This window comes from Osmia lignaria, chromosome 12 (genome assembly GCF_051020975.1).
Source record: "Osmia lignaria lignaria isolate PbOS001 chromosome 12, iyOsmLign1, whole genome shotgun sequence".
In the NCBI taxonomy this organism is placed as follows: domain Eukaryota; kingdom Metazoa; phylum Arthropoda; class Insecta; order Hymenoptera; family Megachilidae; genus Osmia; species Osmia lignaria.
Genome location: NC_135043.1, coordinates 3174929 through 3195400, shown reverse-complemented (window position 1 = coordinate 3195400; position 20472 = coordinate 3174929). Strand labels below are relative to the sequence as shown.

Sequence of the window (20472 nt, the reverse complement as noted above, 5' to 3'; positions counted from 1 at the left end):
GTAAAGCTCTTTTTTAATATAGGTCGGGAATGAATGATTAAAGAAGTCTATTTTATCGACACTAATTCAGTAACTGTTTTATTGATAATTAAAACTACTTACTTACTCACCACAAAGTGAGGTAAGTAATATTATTTACAAATATAAAAGCGCATTTGTATTTTCCTTGGTCTCTGCAAGATCAATGATCTATTTTATTAAGAAGCGTCGTGTAGAAAAACTTGAAGGAATATAGTAGAAATGTTTTCAATTTTTTTCAGTAAGTATTAAGTTTCGTAGTGATTATAACCCGTACACATTGATCAAATGCGGTACAAACTGCCAATCCTTGTTTATCCGGGCTCCAATCCAAAGAACTAACTGGTTGAGATGAAACAGTGATATTTTGTAAAAGAGACAGATTTCCAACCACACCTTGTTCTATGCCATCCGCGTCTACTATCTTCCTTTTTTCTGGATAATTACTGCAATAAAGATTATAATAAATGATCTATAAAATACAAAATATTTAAATCAAATAAATATTTACTATTTCCAAAGACAAAGGCTTCCTCCTCCGCCACAAGTAACAAACATCTCCCGATTTTGAGGCAAATGTCTGACCAACCATACTGTTGAATTGTGTGCCTAAACATAATATCATTTGTGTTAAAACGAATCAAGTACATATACTATTTTATTTTAATTCTTACTTGTTCAGTAAGGTATGCAAATCCTTTTTTGGGATGTTGTGTTTTTAAATCGAATAAGTAGAATTTCGATTCCAAAGTTGTTGCTACTAGTTTGTTCATTGAAATATCTTTTCTGTCAAATTCAACACTGCAAACTCCATTCTTCAGATTACTTTCCCATCTGACGGACATTGCTTTCAGATCAAACATTTTCACATCTCCATTATCATAACCTGCAGCTACAACTCTTTCTTCAGAGTTATAGGAATTTCCAAATGTGACTGTCCAACAGTCTCTTCGGCTTTCACCTTCTTTAGGTTCCATTACAGCTACTGGACGATCCTTTTGTCTAGGATCCCATACTTTAACACTTCCATCTTTAGAACCAGTTACTAATTCTGGTGCACCACAACCAACACTTTGTCCAGCAACTCCATCAATGGCATTGATGATCTCATTGTGAGCCTTAGCTGTGTAAATTGGTATGGAGGGATCTTCTAAATTGTAGATGTTAAGTTTACCCTAATAAAGGCAACTTTAAGTCTTCTGGATGTAGGAACAACAAATTAAAATCTGTATTTTATGTATATCATCATAACAAAAATTTTTGATAATGTGATTTTTCTCTATAAACTGCTTTTATTTTTGTACTGATACCTGAAAATCTCCAGTTGCCAAATATCTGTCTTTTAAACTGGAAGCCTTAAAAGTACCACATTTTACAGGTTGCGACCTTTCGATATCTTTAATTATTTTCAATTCTCCGCTGGATAATTCATAGATTTGTATTATACCACTACCTCGCGGCCGTGAGCCCATAACCACAAACTTTGCACTGCAAGGTATCCATTTGGTATCAAATAATGAATAATTTACTGATTTCTCAATATGACAAATTATCTGTGGTTTCTCGAGTTTCTCCATATTCAGAAAATCAATTTCACCAAGGGATAGTATCGGTTTTTAGGCAAATTCTAAACCTAATAAAACACCATTTGTATACCAGTATCCATAAACAAACTCGCGTACCATCTAACGGAAAATATTCGAAACATATATCATATATCCCGTAAAACCTGGATTCAAAATGTTTTGCGAGTATTAGATACTTTATTAAAAAAGTATAAAGAAAAATAAGTTTCAATTACAGAATAATTTTCAATCTGTAGCTTCGATATCCTCGTCCTCTTGTACAGGAACGGAATTCGGAGCTTCTAATTTCTTCTTAAATACCTCAATGTTTTTCATCAGTCGTTTATCGGATTCATTTATCTATAAAAAATATTAATAAGTATAATAATACAGTTAGTAATAAGTAGGCTTATATGAGAGATATTTACCATTTCTGTAATTTTGTTAATAGCTTCTCGTATATTTTCTTTTGACGTATTGTCATCAATCTCAATACGCAAATCCTTTAAGGATCTAATGAGTACCGTCACTTCAATTTTACTGTTTCGATTCAATATCTCTGCTAAGATCATAAAAGCGAAATTATTGTGCGAACGATAATGTTCTACGCCAGATTTCGGATTTCCAAATCTGGTTAAATTCAGTATGAACCTGGATACATCATAGGGGTCAATTTCTTTCAAAGGACTTATCTCTGGTGCCTTACATAAAATTTGTAGCGTAGGCAAGTATGTCTGTTCTAACAATTCATGGGAATCAGGTACACGTGTTACAAAATTATCAAAAAATACGCTTAAGCATTGCCGTAGATAAAAATCGTTATCATTGACAGGATTAAAACATAAAATTATTAATTTTGATAATACGTTTGAACTACTGATTCGTTGGTTGAGCAGTAGTTTACACAGACCTTCGGCAGCAATTGTTCTCAATCCTTGGTGCTACATTTTTGGAAAATATATATTATTTATTTAATATAAATGAGTATTACTTTACGTGTAATATGTACTTACTGGATGGTCTAATAATCCTGCTAAAATTTTAATAAAATTACGACTATTTCCGACCTCGGATTTATGTGTCGATGATAAAGAAATTTCCGTGTCGTTATCGGTGTATAACTTTGTAGTATGAGATTTCTCAGTTCTACTGGTTGAACTCTCTTCATTATATTCTAAAATATCAAAATGTTCGAGACCATATAGTAATAAAAGATCAAAGATTCCTTTTAAAGCTATTATCCAAATATCTGCATTCTCTTGCTCTAGAGAAAATTGCAGAACTAGCATCATAAGGTGTTTCTTAGCTAATTCTTGATCTAATATGCAACAAATACTGACTGCCCGTATTGCCAATATATGCACAGTATCATCTGGATGCTGAAAAAGAAAATAGTTGTACCATTCGATTTATTTAAATTTTAGTAATTACTTACTTCTAAACTATCAAGCGCTATTTGCATTAAGCTTCTCAGAGTAGGAGTTAGTGAAACTACAGACTGCATCATTGTACATATTATACTCAAACATTTCCGCATCGTTTCTGGATCACTCTTCTCTTTGATCTCTTCCATAACAGTTATTTGAGGTTGCTCTGTGAGGCTTTGTATTTCTTTATTAACCTCATTTATTTGATTTTTTAAAGCGTCTGCTTTTAAATATTCCTTCTTTTGTATAGCTTGATACTCTTCTTCTTGCAGTGCTAAAACCTTCATCTTCAGCTTTGCTCTCTAAGCATTAAAAAGTAATGCAATTATATATGTATATATATGTTGGTACTTTTTCCTTAAACTTACTTTTGCAAATTTTTGCAAACTTACTTGTACAGGAATTTGTTGTTGCTGTTGTTCAGAGATTTGTATCGTTTGCGTTTCTTTCAAAGGTAGTCTAATTTCACTAATTACATTAGCTAAAGTGTCCAATCTACTATTTACATCTGGTATAACTTTCTGTAAGTGTGTCACTATACATTCAATAATACTTTCAGTACAGTGGTTGCTCATTAAAGTATTACATATTAATTGATTTAATTTGTTCCTTCCAACTTCATCAGAGAGATCATAAGTTGTTGCTATTTCAAATAATTGTAAAAGAATAAATTTCATCATATGATTCTCCCATGTTTTATTTTGGTTTTCAGATACTTTTGTTAGAAAATCCGAGATATAAGTGCAGAATACAGATAATTCGGGTAAAATGTTTTCCATCTCTTCTGTTAGACATTCACAGTGAAAATATTTTACTAAACACCTCCAATACAATACATTTTCACTAAGTAACTTATTTATTGGAATTAATTTTGTCTGATTATCTATAGGCAACTGTTTTATCAGTTGATTTATTGGAGTGTTCCTAATGAAATAAAGAATTAGATGTTTATTGCTTGAAACAAATATTTAAAAACAAATACTTTGTAAATATAAATTAAATACATACTTAAATAAAGATTCTAAAGCTAGAATTGATACATCTGTACCAATCTCAGCATCAAGAGCTCTTACTAAATCAATAAAGTTCCCATTAAAATGTCTCAACCAAGAAGGCAATAGAACATTTTGTACAGTTTTTCTGACCATTTCAGATCTATCTTTGAGACCATCATTTAACAACTGATCTCTCTGTGTGATGGTTAAAGATCTCACAGTGACTTTACTAATAAATACATATGCCACTTTACGGACTGTTTCATCTGTATCTCTTGTTCTTCTTAATGCAACCTGTAAAGTTTTCTGATTTTTTCCCATACTCATCAGTGCTGCTTTTCGGACCTCTGCTTTTGGGTCTTTAGTGGCATGAAATATGTACATTTTTATAACTGGGCATTCGTCATTTGATGGGTCCTGAAGTCTATGCAATGCAAAAATTGCTTGAGCTCTAACTTTATGCGACTTATCTAATAAACGACTCATCATGGATACTGTTATGTTTTCACAAATTTCATCATCTATGGATGCTTGATCACCCATTGCATTTAGAAGTATATTCAAGAAGTGACAAATACGATATCTCACTCCTGGATTCTTTGCACAATGATGTATCAAAATAAAATTAAGCAGATTACTCAGAAAAGGGCATAAAGATTCTTCAGATTCCTCGTCATTATCAGTGACTGAATATAAACTAACAGCAAATTTAGCAGCAAATTCGAGAGTGTTATTAACTCGCGAATGATGTTGACTGATACTAAGTGGAACTTTTAAACAGGACATGAAACAATCCAAAAAAACAGATAATTCACTCTGAAATATACAAAGAGGTTTAAGAATTTATAGTACAAATAATCTATTTTGAAGTAACATTACACACTATCCTTACCTCTTCGTATATCTTCTTTAATTTCTTCAAATTCTTCTGATGACATGTTTTATTAAACTGAATATTATAGAATATTTCGTTTATTATATTGCCTATGTTTTGTTTCATACCTGTAAGTTATCAAAAATGCAGGAAATATTACATACAAAATATTGACACAAACATAAGATCGTTAATGTTTCAAATATGCTACCATATAAATAATATAAGCAGTTTACTGGGACTGACACAACATCCTCGATAAAATCACTAGGATAAAAGAAGCCGTTTTATCGGTGCTGGCAACTTCACAGCCGACTCTAGTACTAGCCATGCTGAACAACGTGGCAACACCGCTCACGTGACAATCGGGAGTTCTATTTTCAAAAACAGAGTCCTGTGCTCGGAATTGTAATTAACGTCTTTTTTAATTAAAAGCTGTAGTAATATACACTATTTTGTGTTACTTATGTATAAACAATATATAAACGTTGCAACTATGGCAAATAGAAGTGATGTGGTAGTATAAAATTGTTATAAATGTGATATATATTTTGTGTACTCTCAAAGTAGTTTGGTGTTGTGAAGCATGATATTTGCAATATTTACAGTGGTTTCAAGAAAATTTAGGTATGAAGCAAAATGAAACCATCTTTGGATCAAATTGAAACATTTAAGAATTGATGAACGTGTATATAAGTTAATAAAAACCTTGAAACAAGCGAAATTATTGGAACGAAACCAAAGAGGTTATGTGAAGTCCAGAGAGTAGTCGGGAGTCTGACGACGTTGATTGGCTGAGAGTCTGGGAGTCCGGGAGGCAGATAGAGTAGGGTAGGTGTTGATATATTCAGACCTGACTCCCGCGGTGTTGCCATTTTTACTTCAGCACGGCTAGTACTAGAGTCGGCTGCGTACGTGCCCAACCCTGGTGGGGATGACAGGCAATCCATATTTATAGTCAAAGTCACTCAAAGTTTCTAACATATTCTCTCCTGTTGTGTGTCCGTTCGCGGAAAATGGGGATATTTGGGGAATTAAGGCACAGGTATGACAATCCGTGGAGCGCAGAGGCGCTCCGCTCGCAAGGCGCGGAAATGAAAATAATAAACTATTATTACTATTCACTGTGCTTTTATATTTCAACTCTTTATTTATACTGACTTGTAACTTTGAGTTTATAGTGCGTTAAATATAGCGCGTGAGAAGGATCTGTCTAATTTGACTGACAAAATCATTCTGCCGGTTCTGCGCTTGGCGGAGGAGATCTTCGCGCGTTGTCCGTCGATTCCCCTTCCTTGATGGATCCTGGATCCTTCCTCAGGATCATCCCTCGTCCAATGGTGGAGGAGTCCACCCCGTCTCGTGTGGGCCCCTTCTCCTGGCTGTGGTCCAGCCTCAGGTGCGTGGAAGTGAAGGCGCTCCGCCAAGACGCTAAAACGTTGCAGCGCACATGTGCTACGAGAAAGCGTGGGACCCAAAGAAATTAGGAAACAACAAGACCTTGTACTTGCCAAAGCAACTTTTGAGGAAATTTACGACCCTCTTAGAATGCATGAATGGACAGGATATCGAAAAGACTTCGTAACTTTTAAGGACCGTTCGTGACTTGGTCGAAAACTACGAATTGGCCATGGTCTATCATAAATTAGTCGTTTAGGAATTTTAGAAATGAAACTATTCCATTCTCTGGATTTCCGGCCTTCTCTCAACTCGATCACCCACGTCGAGGGGTTTACAATTTAATCTTTGTCTATTTATATAAGTGTACGCACAGATGATGTTTGAATTTCGTTCTTAATTTATGACCTTCGATACAAAGGGTCCTCGACTGATACTCGAGACATATCGATACTACAGACTATCGATAAATATTCCCATGGCAGTGTCGCCATAACACTCTAAACATATTCACGTGATAACGTTTCACGTTACACTTCAAATATATAAGTTGCCACAGCCGACTCTAGTACTAGCCGTGCTGAAGTAAAAATGGCAACACCGGGGGAGTCCGGTCTGAATATATCAACACCTACCCTACTCTATCTGCACAGCCGACTCTAGTACTAGCCGTGCTGAAGTAAAAATGGCAACACCGTGGGAGTCCGATCTGAATATATCAACACCTACCCTACTCTATCTGCCTCCCGGACTCCCAGACTCTCAGCCAATCAACGTCGTCAGACTCCCGACTACTCTCTGGACTTCACATAACCTCTTTGGTTTCGTTCCAATAATTTCGCTTGTTTCAAGGTTTTTATTAACTTATATACACGTTTATCAATTCTTAAATGTTTCAATTTGATCCAAAGATGGTTTCATTTTGCTTCATACCTAAATTTTTATGAAACCACTGTAAATATTTCAAATATCATGCTTCACAACACCAAACTACTTTGAGAGTACACTAAATATATATCACATTTATAACAATTTTATACTACCACATCACTTCTATTTGCCATAGTTGCAACGTTTATATATTGTTTATACATAATTAACACAAAATAGTGTATATTACTACAGCTTTTAATTAAAAAAGACGTTAATTACAATTCCGAGCACAGGACTCTGTTTTTGAAAATAGGACTCCCGATTGTCACGTGAGCGGTGTTGCCACGTTGTTCAGCATGGCTAGTACTAGAGTCGGCTGTGCTATCTGGTATAGATGCGAAACGTATTGTGAACCAAGCTGTATAAATTATGAACTAGGTTGTAAAGAAAGTTGAATGTGGTGGCTGAAGTGCGTCAAATTTAAATTGTAAAGGAAGAACAGTATTTTGTTGTAAAGGACTCCTTATTATACAGCTCGATCAGTAGAAGAGAATCGGTTTTTTGTTATCAAATGTTAGTCATCGATAGAATTAATGAACGTTGCTAACCATGATTTACTTAGTGATCAGGAGCTGTATATATAGAGGAACTTTGCGGAATCGCCGTCCTTAACCTTTGTCCTTTGTTCTTTGTAAACGCTCAAGAGAAGTACTCGTGTAACACATTTATTCAATTTATTGTTCTTGTTCCAATACATTAAAGTTAAAGTTAATCGTTATTAAAAGTTTAGTTCATTTAAAATAATTAAAAATTAGTTTTCTTTTCTTTAAAATAATTCACGTGAGCAGAGTGCTTAGCGCTCCACGGGCGGCTTACCCACGTTCCTTGGATTTAAAAATTCCTAGAATTACGAAGAATTTCGCAACAATATACAGCTCACAGCTCCTGATCACTAAGTAAATCATCGTTAGCAACGCTCATTAATTCTATCTATGACTAACATTTGATAACGAAGAACCGATTCTCTTCTACTGATCGAGCTGTACAATAAAGAGTCCTTTATAACAAAATACTGTTCTTCCTTTACAATTTAAATTTGACGCACTTCAGCCACCACATTCAACTATCTTTACAACCTAGTTCATAATTTATACAGCCTGGTTCACAATACGTTTCGCATCTATATTCTATTAAACCAGCGAGGATCGCAGCATTATACTCCAAGTGGCGCCATCTCTACTTAAAGTTATGTATGTATGAACTGAGGTGAGGTACGGCCAATCAGATTGCGTTATTCTCGTGGACTTCTTGTGATTGGTAAACAGTACATTACATTGCATTGCATATGTAAATGCTGCGACTAATTTACCTAAAGCAAATAATATTAAAGACAGTACTGGACAGTAATAATTAGCATTTATCCGAAGATTTATAAATCATCTAAATAGAATTATATGTAATATTTCACAGAAATACAAAATCAGTCAAGGTAATGTAACGTATATAACCTAATTGTACGCAAAAAGTAATTGCGCAACAACTTTTCTTTGTTTACTTTTAATTTTTATGATTGGGTAAAGATATAAAAATAATTTCGTTTTAGAAAATAAACATTTTATTAAATTTACTTCTCTGATAATTAAGTTAAAGTATTATTATTATTATATGATTTACTATTTGGTTGTATTATAAGTAAAAGTTTGATAGTAATGAAACAATAGCACTGTTCATGATTGTTTATTGCAAACAGTTAAAACAATTTATCTTTTCCAGAGAAATGAATGGTATTGAGAGTTATGTAACATGCCCATTTAATGAGTCACATCGTATACTAAGAGCTCGGTTTCAGATGCACTTAGTCAAATGCAGTAAAAATTATCCAAAGCATATGAAAGAAGTATGCCCTTTTGATGCGACACATCGGTTGGTTCCAGAAGAGTTTGAGGTAATTTAATTGTAACATTTGTACAGTTATTATAAACTTATACAAGTGATTCGTTTTGTATTTTAATACTGCTATTGTTTATTATTATAGCATCATCTTACAGTATGTCCAAGTAGTGGAAATGTGCAGTGTTATCAAAACATATTGGGACTGGAACAAAATGTAGGAACAGTTTCAATACAACAGGCATGTGATCTACAGACTACTGTGGATGATGTAGAGGATTGGTCTGGGGTATGGAAACTATTAATTTTAAAGAAATTAAGAGAGAGCATTTCATGACCATTAACTAAAATTTATTGAACAGATGTTATTTCTAAAGTTTAATTGTTTTTTTTTAGAACAATCCTTCATACAATCCATTTACTGCTTCAGAAAAGAAAAATGTTCTGAGAATACCAATAGCTATGTCAAAATCAGAAAAGAAGAAGTTCAAGCTGTATGAAAGACAGAGATTATCATCTTTAGAAAATAACATCAATAAGAACCGCAATGATACCTGTGTTTTTGAACTAAAGAAAGTGAGTTTATACTTTATTATGACCAATTAAATTTGCTATGATTTATCTACCTATTATTGATATTTTCTTTCTCAGGAACGTGAAGGACCATTACGAACTCCTAAACACGCTCCTGCGGCAGTGTTTCATGATGCAAGCACTTCAACTAATAATATTGTTTTGCAACTGAAGAACATTTCTATTGATAAAAACAACGAAACTTCAGTAAACAAAAATTCGACATTAAATAATGATGATTCTGGGAAAGATAACAAAATAAATACGTCGATAAATACTTTAGTAAATGACATTGGTAGTATTACCAATCAAAAAAATAGTTTTCAGTTTGAACGAAAAGAAAATATGTCAATAAAAAAAACATGCACCAATGCTACAGAAAAAAAGGATCTTAAAGCAAATAACATCCTACCAAAGTTAATTAAACATTATACTTTCGAACAGCAAAGATTAAATGTACAAAATGGCATACTGTATGGAGAACCAAAGAAAGTTAGTACTGGAAGAGGATTTATTCTTGCTTGCAAGCGTTCAAATCCTAATACATCAAAGAAACAAGAAGAATATGAGAACTCAAAATCTTCTAATTCTCCTTCTGATTATGAGGACGACTAATAAGACTTCAGTATTTCTATTATGACAGTAATGATAAGATATCGTTAAAAAATCAGCTGCAAAATCGTCATACGATTTTGACATTTTTTTTTTATGGTTTTGTTATTCGATAAAAATACTTATTTTGTTTTATGATACTTGATTATTGATAAATTGCAGCCGAAAAAATATAATTCTTTTCCAGTAATTACATAGGATACATCTGAGTAATTAGTATACAGGGTGATTTTCTCGCAGCCGGACACAAAGGAACACTGACGGGAATGAATCCCTTGACTGCACCATGAAGAGGTCCGCATTGTCACGTGCCAGCGAGGACCTACACGGGCCGAGACGACTCTGTGTGTGTGTGTGTGCGCGTGCGTGCGTGCCTGGACCTCTTCATGGTGCGGGCAAGGGGTTCTTTGTCGCCAGTTCCTTTGTGTCCGAGTGCGAGAAAATCACCCTGTAGTATCCTTAATGCTATAAGTTCATAGAGGATTTCAGGTCTCTATTTTGTGACCTCATTTTTATATTAACAACTTTATGTGAGGACATATGTAAAAATTTATAATAAAATTAAATGGTACACAATCCATGATATTATATTTTTCTATGCACATTAGACATTAAAGTTGTACTAAAATATTTCAACCAAAAGTTCATAATGGTTTAAATAAAAAAGATTTAAAATAAAGATTTCTTTCATGCCAAGAAAATGTTAGAAACCTAGTTATTTATAAAAGGTTGGTCAATATATTTGGTAATTATTTAGATTACAGCCGGCACCTCCGATTTCGATGATTTTTAAATATATTGTAGAAATTAGCATTTTGAACAACTTTTTCCTATACATATAACCGCCGCTTGGCCTTGGTTTTCTACATATTTTCGAAAAGCTGTCGGAACTAACACATTGAATTCTGCCCATCCGTGTGTGTTGATGACAACGTACGCATTAGTATGGGATCGCTGGTTTTCTATTGTTTCTGCAAGCAACAGCACGGCGACCGATGACCAATATATGTATATATGTATACCTTGTATTAAACTTCTGTATTCATAATTTCAACGTATCGTAGCTATGATGGCAGCCGGGAATTTAATATAGCCTAACCTAACCCAATCTACTCTACCTAATCAGTGAATTAGGTTAGGTTTGTGACCTTCAATGTTTTTGTTGATTTGTGTTCTCCATCTTGTAGGATGAATTGTTTGTTACTGATCATGTTCCAAATGATTTTGGTGAGATGAAGGGGGAATTTGTATTTGTCGAGTTTAAAGAGGAGTCCCTTGTGCCACACTGTTTCGAAAGCTTTTTCAAGAAAAAGGTATAGATTGTTGCAAAGTGCTCTGTTTATGTCGGACGTTAGTTTGTTTATAGTGTGTACTGTGGATGTTTTATTTCTGAAACAGAATTGGAATTATTGGCAATATTTTCTGATTTTCTGCGTGTGTTGCGATTTGTCCGTGTAGTAATTTTTCAATGATTTTGCTAATGTTGGGGCGGAGGCTTATGGGTCTGTAGTTCATGGGGTTATTGCCGTCTTTTCCTTTCTTTTTTAATGCTATCATTTTTGCGGGTTTCCATGCTGTGGGGAAGTAGCCGTTATTTATTGTGTTGTGTTGACGGTATAATTCCGAATAATCAGTCTTGATGTTGAATAAATAGTTGGATTTATTTATGAGATCGAGAAGAAGGATTTTAAAACAAGTGAAGAAAGGGGATGCCTATTAGCAAAGAATATTACCAACAATAAAAATATTGTAAACATAAGGAAACAACTTAACAAATAATCATTATTAACACAAACTAGGAAAAATTAAATTAAACTAAATTAAAGAAATATTCCTAACATATTGCGTTGTTAAACATTATTGTGTATAAAAATATAAATTTTCCAGGGAGTTTTCTCAGGACTGCGTTTGGTATTCGGTCGAAGCTAGATGATTTTTGGCTGTAGTTCCTGTAAGATCAGATTAAACGGAGCGGATTATGAATTGGTGTAAAAATGAATATCAAATAAAACACTGTGGGCGTTAGCTAGAATTGACTCTGCTCTGTATTTTGCGATGCTCATTACAAGGCAACGGTCAGAACAAGAATGTCCTGCCGTCCCAAAAATCCTCCGTCGTGAGAACGCCTTCGACAGTATGCCCTTTTTGTTTATGACACTCCCAAGTTAAAGGACTTCCCCTTAAGGAGGAGAAACGCGCTGACAGAACGCACATGGCCTGCCTCAACCGTTCGTTTATTTCAAATTTTCTAACATTCCGAATAGCCCCGGTAGCTGATCGACATGGGCTTTGGAGGAGGGAGAGGGGGGAGGGAGAAACCCCCAAATATAAAACGATATCCACATCAGACCAGTAGTTCCGGAGATATTAATTAAAAACTTTTGCAGAATACATCGAATTTTGCCTATACAGACGTGACTAACACAACCAACCCCGCTGTAGAAACCGTGGTCGACAAGCGTCAAGCAGCCGATGGCACAGTAGGGGGTCTCGACCTGGGTATCTACAGGGTGTCGTACATGTATAAAGCGTATTATTTTGTAAACTGTGGTTCACGTTTACATTAATCTCGTCGTTTTACTCGTTTTGATATGCTGAATACGAATATGATTTTTGTTTTTAATGGAAATAACAAGCTGTCGAAATATTCGCAAACAACTTTACACAGAATTTTACCCAATAATGTAAGGCATATGTAAGGCGAATTTGCCAGTTATACATATACGAACAGAAGGTAACACTTTGTTCGTCTACGAATATCAAACCGTAGTAGGTTAGGTTAAGTTAGGTTAGGTTATATTTTCCGTGGCGGGGGTGCCGGGGGAGGGGCAAAGCCTAAAACGCAAGAATAATTACTTTAAATACAATGGTACAATGATCACAACTGAATGAGACACCCTATAGATACTCAAGTCGAGACCCCCTACTGTGTCATCGGCTACTTGACACTCAACGACCACGATTTCTACAGCGGGGATGGTTGTGTTAGTCATGTCTGTATAGGCAGAATTCTACAGGGAGATTCTCTCGGCGCGCAACACAATAGCCGCCCCGCACAATGGAACCCTGCTGTGTTTGCGGGCAAAATGCCCAGGTCAAGTCGTCGGACCCAAAACACACAGAGCAGTCTTGGGTCCGACGACTTGACCTCCTGGGCTTTTTGCCCGCAAACATAGCAGGGTTCCATTGTGCGGGGCGGCTATTGTGTTGCGCGCCGAGAGAATCTCCCTGTATGTATTCTGCGAAAGTTTTTAATTAATATCTCCGAAACTACTGGTCTGATGTGGATACCGTTTGATATTTGGGGTCTTCCCCCAACCCCCCCCCCCCCGAGGGGGACCCCCCTCCGCCGGGGCTATTCAGAACTATACCCTGATTTTTTATTGTTGGTTCTTTTCAGAATGCTGGCTATTTGAAATTGTGAAGTGAAAGTGTTTGGGTGGTTTTCCAGTATGGGATTGTATGCCGGGGAGTTAGTAAAGAAGGTTGTTATTGTTTTGTGGGTGGTGGTATCATCGGTTAGTTGTTTTTTAATGGCGGAGGTTTTTGTTTCTACTATTGTTTTGAGTTGAGGGCTACCTAAGTAGGTGTTTTGATTGTGTGTTAATTCGAAGTGGGCTCCTGGTGCGTTTAGCTTGGTTGAAGAGTCTGTTATCGTCAGTGTATTTGCGTTTCGTGTTAGAAATGAGGTGTCTATTTCAGCTGTTTGGATGAGGACGTACGTCCTAAAAACTATAGTTGTTTTTGCTTATTGTGAGGGATTCTATGTGGTAGGAGGAGTTTTTGGTCTTGAAGATATTATTGATTTGCTGGAAGGGGTTTGTTAGTCCTTTTATGGCAATTTGGCTTATTTTATCTTTCCAGTAAGCGTTTATTGATTTTTTAAATTCCGCTCCAATTTCTGCTTTTATATCTTTAAAAAGTTTTGTTAATGTATTTTTTGCTAGGAGAGATGTTTTATCGTTGCGATTGTTTAGTTTCATTAGCTGGTTTAGTATGTAGTTTTTGTTTCTTTGGAGGATTTTTATTCTTTTGTTTTGTAGGAAGATTTCTGCGGAGTTTGGAGTTTGGGGATTTGGTTTGCGGTATTGTTTTGTCTATTGCATTATACCTACTCTTTGCTATTGCTTTATGTATGGCCGTTTCTAGCACCTTGAAGTTTACATCTATTTCGTGGTTTGAAAGGTTTCTGTCGTGTGGGATTTTTAAGCTTTTTATTTCGAGTCATGCTATTTTTTTTAATTTTTCCCAGTTTGTTTTGTTGTAGTTGGGCCTTTATATTGTAGGTGTCGTGTTTAGGTGAGTTATATTGTCTATGGAAATGGTGAAGGTAAGTGTGTTGTAGACCTTACCGACTCACCCACCGATGACGCACAGTGGGACAAAACGGCTTTCGGCGATCAAAAATCTGTAACTTCGGTTCTATTGGAAATCTTTAAATGAAATTTTGGAAAGTTTTTGCCTATATTATGGTACTTAAGTTGTACCAATATAAATCATATTGAACTACAGGGTGTCAAAAGATTCACGTATAAAGTGTAACGCGTTCAATATCCTTTACTTGTTAGATATGTTTTATGTCATTTAACAAAAATTTGACACAAAACTGTTAATAACTATAAAAGAAACGGATTTAATAATTAAAAAATGATAAGACATGTGTTATTATAATATATTTATTTATATTTATTATAATCTATACCAAATCATTCGTGAAAACTGTTTCGACAATTATGAAAATTTATTATGGTATATTGCAAGGACGAAATAAAGTTTTGGATGACGAATATACACGTGGAATGCAATTAACTGGTTAATTATCGTATCTGGTATGTTTTTCTATCATCGTGCGCATCGGTCAAGATGGGTGTAATTTCATTAAATCGCCATTTTCTTGAAAAAGTGCAAAAACGTACACCCAATTTTTTCAGATTCTGATAGAGGAAGGTTCACTCTTTCCTGTAGTAATAATTAAACATTCGGCAAGTGCCGGCATTTTTTTTAAATCAAACTCGAAGTTGAGATTTTAGTTAAATGTAGGTACTTCGTTTCAATCAGATCCTATTATTTATAAATAGTTGTTAACATTTTAACTCACTTTATGCACTGAATAGAATCTATACTAATCTAGTAAATTTTATAATTTATTTGAATTTTATCTTTCTGAATAAAATTCATTAGAATCGTACATTGAAATTACGGGTAATATCATCAGCGTTTTGTTTTGACGAATTTCTACTGATTTTGAGTGCGAACCACGGCAAAACGGAAGCAAATATGAGAAAACGGATTACACTACGTTAAACTACAGTTTATTCTCTATCGATGTATGTAAATAGTTTTTCAATTTTCGAATTCACGAAAATCGTCTTTTGATCGCTGAAAGCCGTTTTGTCCCACTGTGCGACGTTGAAAAACTTTTTGATATTTTAGAAGATAAAGTGCGTAATTTTCCATTATTTACAATAACTTCACTCTCTCCATTCAGATTTTCCTCTATCCAGTGCAGAAATGTTAGAAATCACATAATGCACTAAGTGTGTAAAGGAAATGTAAAAATTGAAAGTATTTGTCATGTTATCGCACGAAATATGTCGAAAATATCGGTTTCTGATGTTACACCCGACGATGCACCCGACTGAAAAATCTGAAAAAAATTGAGGACACCAGTCATGCTAATATCTAACTACTGTAAAGGTAAAAATCTAGTGTCTCGAAAGCTTCTACCCGAAATCTCAATTTTTCAACATTTTTTTGCGTTTTTGATTTTTCACGTCTAGGATTTGCAACCGAAAAATCTGAAAAAATTCACAATCATAAAGAAACCGGGCTAGAATATTCTAAAATTTTTCAGATTTTTTAAATGCCACTAAATAGGAAAAATATGGCAAAAATCGCTTTTTCTTTCTTATCCTGTAACTACCCTCCCGGTTGAGATACGTGGTTGAAACTTGGTGTACAATGCTTTTTTAGGCTGTAGTTTCGAATACGACCGGTCGCCGATCAAGATGAAATTTTGAGGGCTAGGGGGGAGGGGAGAGGGGACCCCAAATATAAAGTGGTATCTTCGGCTTCCTATTAGTTTCCGAGATATTAATTAAAAACTTTCGTACAATACATAGAATTTTTCCTATACAGACGTAACTAACACAACCGTCTTCGTGTAGTAAGCTGACATCTAGTGTCGAACAGCCGTTGACACAGCGGGGGTTCCAACCTGACTATCTATAGGGTGTCCTATTCAAAACTTTGGAGATACGACGACTGTTGTAGCGCTGCCGGCCGCTTCCCGGCGGCCGGAAATTTATCTACCCTAACCTAACCTACGTATAAATCAAATGTGTTTACTTCCTTGAGAATTAGTAATAAAATAAAAAAACAGAACGTAATGTAACTAAAAAAATGGATTTTACATGGAACACCCTATAGAAACGGAAGCCGATATTGCTATGGTGTGAACGGCTGTTCGACACTTGACGATGATGGTTGCTGCAGCGAAGACGGTAGTGTTAGTTGCGTCTGTATAGGAAAAATTCTATATATTGTACGAAAGTTTTTAATTAATATCTCGGAAACTAATAGGAAGCCGAAGATACCACTTTATATTTGGGCCCCCCCCCTCAAAATTTCATCTTGATCAGCGACCGGTCGTATTCGGAACTTCATCCCTAAATACGGCCAAGTTTGTTAGCTTAGAAATAACGCTTGCAATACTGAAAAAAGCTTTTGTGAAAATTAGGTTAAAAGAACGCTATTTAATTTTTGAAGAGTTACATGGAGGGCTAAATTATTCAAACTTGGCCGTTACCTAACACCTGTTATGGCCATTGGTTTAAAAAGTAACGGCCAAGTTTGAATAATTTAGTCCTCCATGTAACTCTTCAAAAATTAAATAGCGTTCTTTTAACTTAATTTTCACAAAAGCTCTTTTCAATATTGCAAGCGTTATTTCTAAGCTAACGAAATTGGCCGTATTTAGTTTGATCTCACAACTTTTTACGGCCATAAGAACTTGGCTCCTATTTACAGTTTTTTTTTTGTTTTTGTTGGGATTATTGTTTTACAAAACAGGTTGACAAAATTCATCGGTGCGATATACGTGGAGAATTAGCTGTACTTCGTTGTGCTTGGTGTAAAAAATATTTGTTTCAAACACTTTTTTGAAGAATTTCATTACTATAAAAGCTATGTCGAATAATATTGGTTGTTATATACATGTACAATAATATTATATTATAATAAAAATTAAAGTCAGAATAAGCGAAATATGTATAGGAACGGATTTAACGAACACAATATGAATGAATGAGAGTGTTATTGTATCAAAAACTCTTACTCTACATTTTCAGCTTACTTTTATATGTAGATTAACCGTCTTTCCAATTGTACTACTACATCGGAAGTACTCTGTATATTGTAGAAAGTCTACAAAATAAATGTACTTCATCATATGATGATGAAATTAATCTTGCAATTATGAAAATGACATGTAAAGCGGATGGTAAAATGGTTCTTATCAAAGATCTTATCAACGTTGCAAATATAAGTTGAGTTAGCGGTTAATTAAATCAAAAATTCCATCGGAATAATTAAATCAACTATACACTATAATACATCGTTGAATTTATAATAATTAGGCGCTTTTATTGATTGAAAAAAAAGTAAAGTTTTTCAAAACGGAGGGGGAGGGGGAATTCAAATTTGCAAACAGGATGATTTAACAAAAAAACTTACACTCAGCTTTATAGACCTCAAGAAACGGTATAACTTTTATTTCAACTATTTTTTTTATATCTTTTATTGTTTATGATTTATAAGCGCGTATATAGAAAGGGCGGTTCGGATAAAAGGGTTGATATCTCCCTCAAAGTGAAAAACGGGCACCAACGAATTACAGTTATCTTCATAAACAGGTCTAGTAAATATTTATGCAGTTTCATCAAAATCGGAGTGTATTGTTGCGATCCTCGTTGGTTTAATAGAATATAGATGCGAAATGTATTGTGAACCAGGCTGTATAAATTATGAACTAGGTTGTAAAGAAAGTTGAATGTGGTGGCTGAAGTGCGTCAAATTTAAATTGTAAAGGAGGAACAGTATTTTGTTATAAAGGACTCCTTATTATACAGCTCGATCAGTAGAAGAGAATCGGTTTTTTGTTATCAAATGTTAGTCATGGATAGAATTAATGAGCGTTGCTAATGATTATTTACTTGGTGATCAGGAGCTGTATATATAGGGGAACCTTGCGGAATCGCCGTCCTTAATCTTTTGTCCTTTGTTCTTTGTAAACGTTCAAGAGAAGTACTCGTGTAAAACATTTATTTTCAGTTCAATTTATTGTTCTTGTTCTAATACATTAAAGTTAAAGTAAATTGTTATTAAAAGTTTAGTTCATTTTAAATAGTTAAAAATTAGTTTTCTTTTCTTTAAAATAATTCACGTGAGCAGAGTACTTTAGCGCTCCACGGGCGGCTTACCCACGTTCCTTGGATTTAAAAATCCCTAGAATTACGAAGAAACGCGCAACAGTATCAGTCCCCGATGTTCCTTGTCAGTCTCGATACGTCTCATCGACTTTCTTCGTCACACGGTCTGAATTAGTGTATAGAACCGAAAATGCGTGTGAAATTAGGTGTCTCCCTTTCATTCTGACCAATCAGATTTGCGGCCTTCTCATGGGATTTCTGTTCATCGGTGCACAGTACTAATGTTACATAAAGCAAATAATATTAAAGACAGTACTGGACAGCAATAATTAGCAATTATTCCATGATTTATAAATCATCTAAATAGAATTATATGTGATATTTCATAGAAATACAAAATCAGTCAAGGTAATGTATACATATAGCGTATGTAACATAATTATACGCAAAAAGTAATTGCGTAAATAATTTCCTTTTAGAAAATGAATATTTTATCAAATTTACTTCTCTAATAATTAATTTAAAGTATTATTATTATATGATTTGATATTTGGTTATATTAAAAGTAAAAGTTTGATGGTAATGAAACAATGGCACTGTTCATGATTGTACATTGCTGCTTGCAATTTATATCACCTTTAAAACAATTTATCTTTTTCAGAGAAATGAATGGTAATGACAGTTATATAACATGCCCATTTAATGAGGCACATCAAATATTAAGAGCTCAGTTTCAGACCCATTTAATCACATGCATTACAAATTATCCAAATCAATTGCAACATGTATGCCCTTTTGATGCAACACATCAGTTGGTTCCAGAAGAGTTTGAGGTAATTTAATTGTAACATTTGTACAGTTATTACAAACCTATACAAGTGATTCGTTTTGTATTTTAATACTGCTATTGTTTATTATTATAGCATCATCTTACAGTATGTCCAAGTAAAGGAAATGTGCAGTATTATCAAAACATATTGGGACCAGAACAAACACATGATGTATAGACTATTATGAATGATATAGAGGATTGGTCCTTCTGATTATGAGGATGACTAATAAGACTTCAGTATTTTTTTTATGACAGTAATGATAAGATATCGTTAAAAGATCAGCTGCAAAATCGTCATACGATTTTGACAAACATTTTCTTTTATGGTTTTGTTATTAGATAAAATGATAAGATATCGTTAAAAAATCAGCTGCAAAATCGTCATAGGATTTTGACAAACATTTTTTTTATGGTTTTGTTATTAGATAAAAATACTTATTTTGTTTTATGATACTTGATTATTGATAAATTGCAGCTAAACGAAGTATGCATATAATACAAAAAAATATAATTCTTTTCCAGTAATTATATAAAACACATCTGGGTAATTAGTATAGTATCTTTAAGACTATAAGTTCATAGAGGATTTCAGGTCACTATTTTATGATCTTATTTTTATATTAACAATTTCATGTGAGCACATATGTAAAAATTTATAATAAAATTAAATGCCACACAATCTATGATATTATATTTTTATATTCACATTAAATATTAAAGTTTTACTAAAATATTTAAATCAAATGTTCATAATGATTTAAATAAAAAACATTTAAAATAAAGACTTCTTCCATGCCAAAAAAATATTAGAAACCAAATTATTTATTAAAGATTGGTCAATATGTTTTTGTTTATTACTGTTATCTATAATTTAAAGTATCATTTGCAATAAACAATAATATTAAACTATATATAAACAAAGATCTACTTTACATACATACATACAATCCTTGGTATCAAAGCAATCTTCTGTTACCGTCAACGCC

At 34.1% G+C, this 20472-nt stretch overlaps 3 protein-coding genes and 1 long non-coding RNA gene across 11 annotated transcripts; 2 read left to right on the top strand and 2 right to left on the bottom strand.

Moving 5' to 3' along the window:
* Positions 1–39: 39 nt before the first annotated feature.
* Wdr92 (dynein axonemal assembly factor 10) lies at positions 40–1715 on the bottom strand. Its single transcript, XM_034321129.2, has 4 exons — positions 1329–1715; positions 693–1193; positions 530–627; positions 40–464 (listed from the first exon to the last, which is right to left on the bottom strand). The coding sequence occupies exons 1-4, from the start codon at positions 1593–1595 to the stop codon at positions 257–259; spliced, it is 1074 nt and encodes a 357-aa protein (XP_034177020.2). The 5' UTR covers positions 1596–1715; the 3' UTR covers positions 40–256.
* Positions 1716–1753: 38 nt separating this feature from the next.
* Positions 1754–5293, bottom strand: Cap-G (Chromosome associated protein G). Of its 2 annotated transcripts, XM_034321128.2 has the most exons (8): positions 5091–5293; positions 4898–5007; positions 4019–4821; positions 3403–3934; positions 3019–3312; positions 2597–2962; positions 2012–2524; positions 1754–1943 (listed from the first exon to the last, which is right to left on the bottom strand). In XM_034321128.2, the coding sequence occupies exons 2-8, from the start codon at positions 5003–5005 to the stop codon at positions 1830–1832; spliced, it is 2730 nt and encodes a 909-aa protein (XP_034177019.2). In that variant the 5' UTR covers positions 5006–5007; positions 5091–5293; the 3' UTR covers positions 1754–1829. The 2 variants fall into 2 exon arrangements, with proteins under 2 accessions (XP_034177019.2, XP_076547318.1); XM_076691203.1 differs by lacking the exon at positions 5091–5293 and having other exon boundaries at positions 4898–5084.
* A 1706-nt stretch (positions 5294–6999) lies between these two features.
* LOC117602753 (uncharacterized) lies at positions 7000–10813 on the top strand. Of its 4 annotated transcripts, none has more exons than XM_076691206.1 (5): positions 7000–7129; positions 8924–9095; positions 9186–9329; positions 9437–9616; positions 9692–10813. In XM_076691206.1, exons 2-5 carry the CDS (start codon positions 8928–8930, stop codon positions 10226–10228), a joined length of 1029 nt encoding a protein of 342 aa, XP_076547321.1. In that variant the 5' UTR covers positions 7000–7129; positions 8924–8927; the 3' UTR covers positions 10229–10813. The 4 variants fall into 4 exon arrangements, with proteins under 4 accessions (XP_076547321.1, XP_034177032.2, XP_034177029.2 ...); XM_034321141.2 differs by lacking the exon at positions 7000–7129 and adding an exon at positions 8443–8467; XM_034321138.2 differs by lacking the exon at positions 7000–7129 and adding an exon at positions 8474–8639.
* Positions 10814–11364: 551 nt separating this feature from the next.
* Positions 11365–20167, top strand: LOC117602754 (uncharacterized). 4 transcript variants are annotated; one of them, XR_013063158.1, is made up of 3 exons: positions 11365–11538; positions 19316–19487; positions 19578–20167. It is a non-coding gene; the product is annotated as an uncharacterized LOC117602754 (long non-coding RNA). The 4 variants fall into 4 exon arrangements; XR_013063157.1 differs by lacking the exon at positions 11365–11538 and adding an exon at positions 15714–15922; XR_013063156.1 differs by lacking the exon at positions 11365–11538 and adding an exon at positions 18626–19062.
* The last annotated feature ends 305 nt before the right edge of the window (positions 20168–20472 follow it).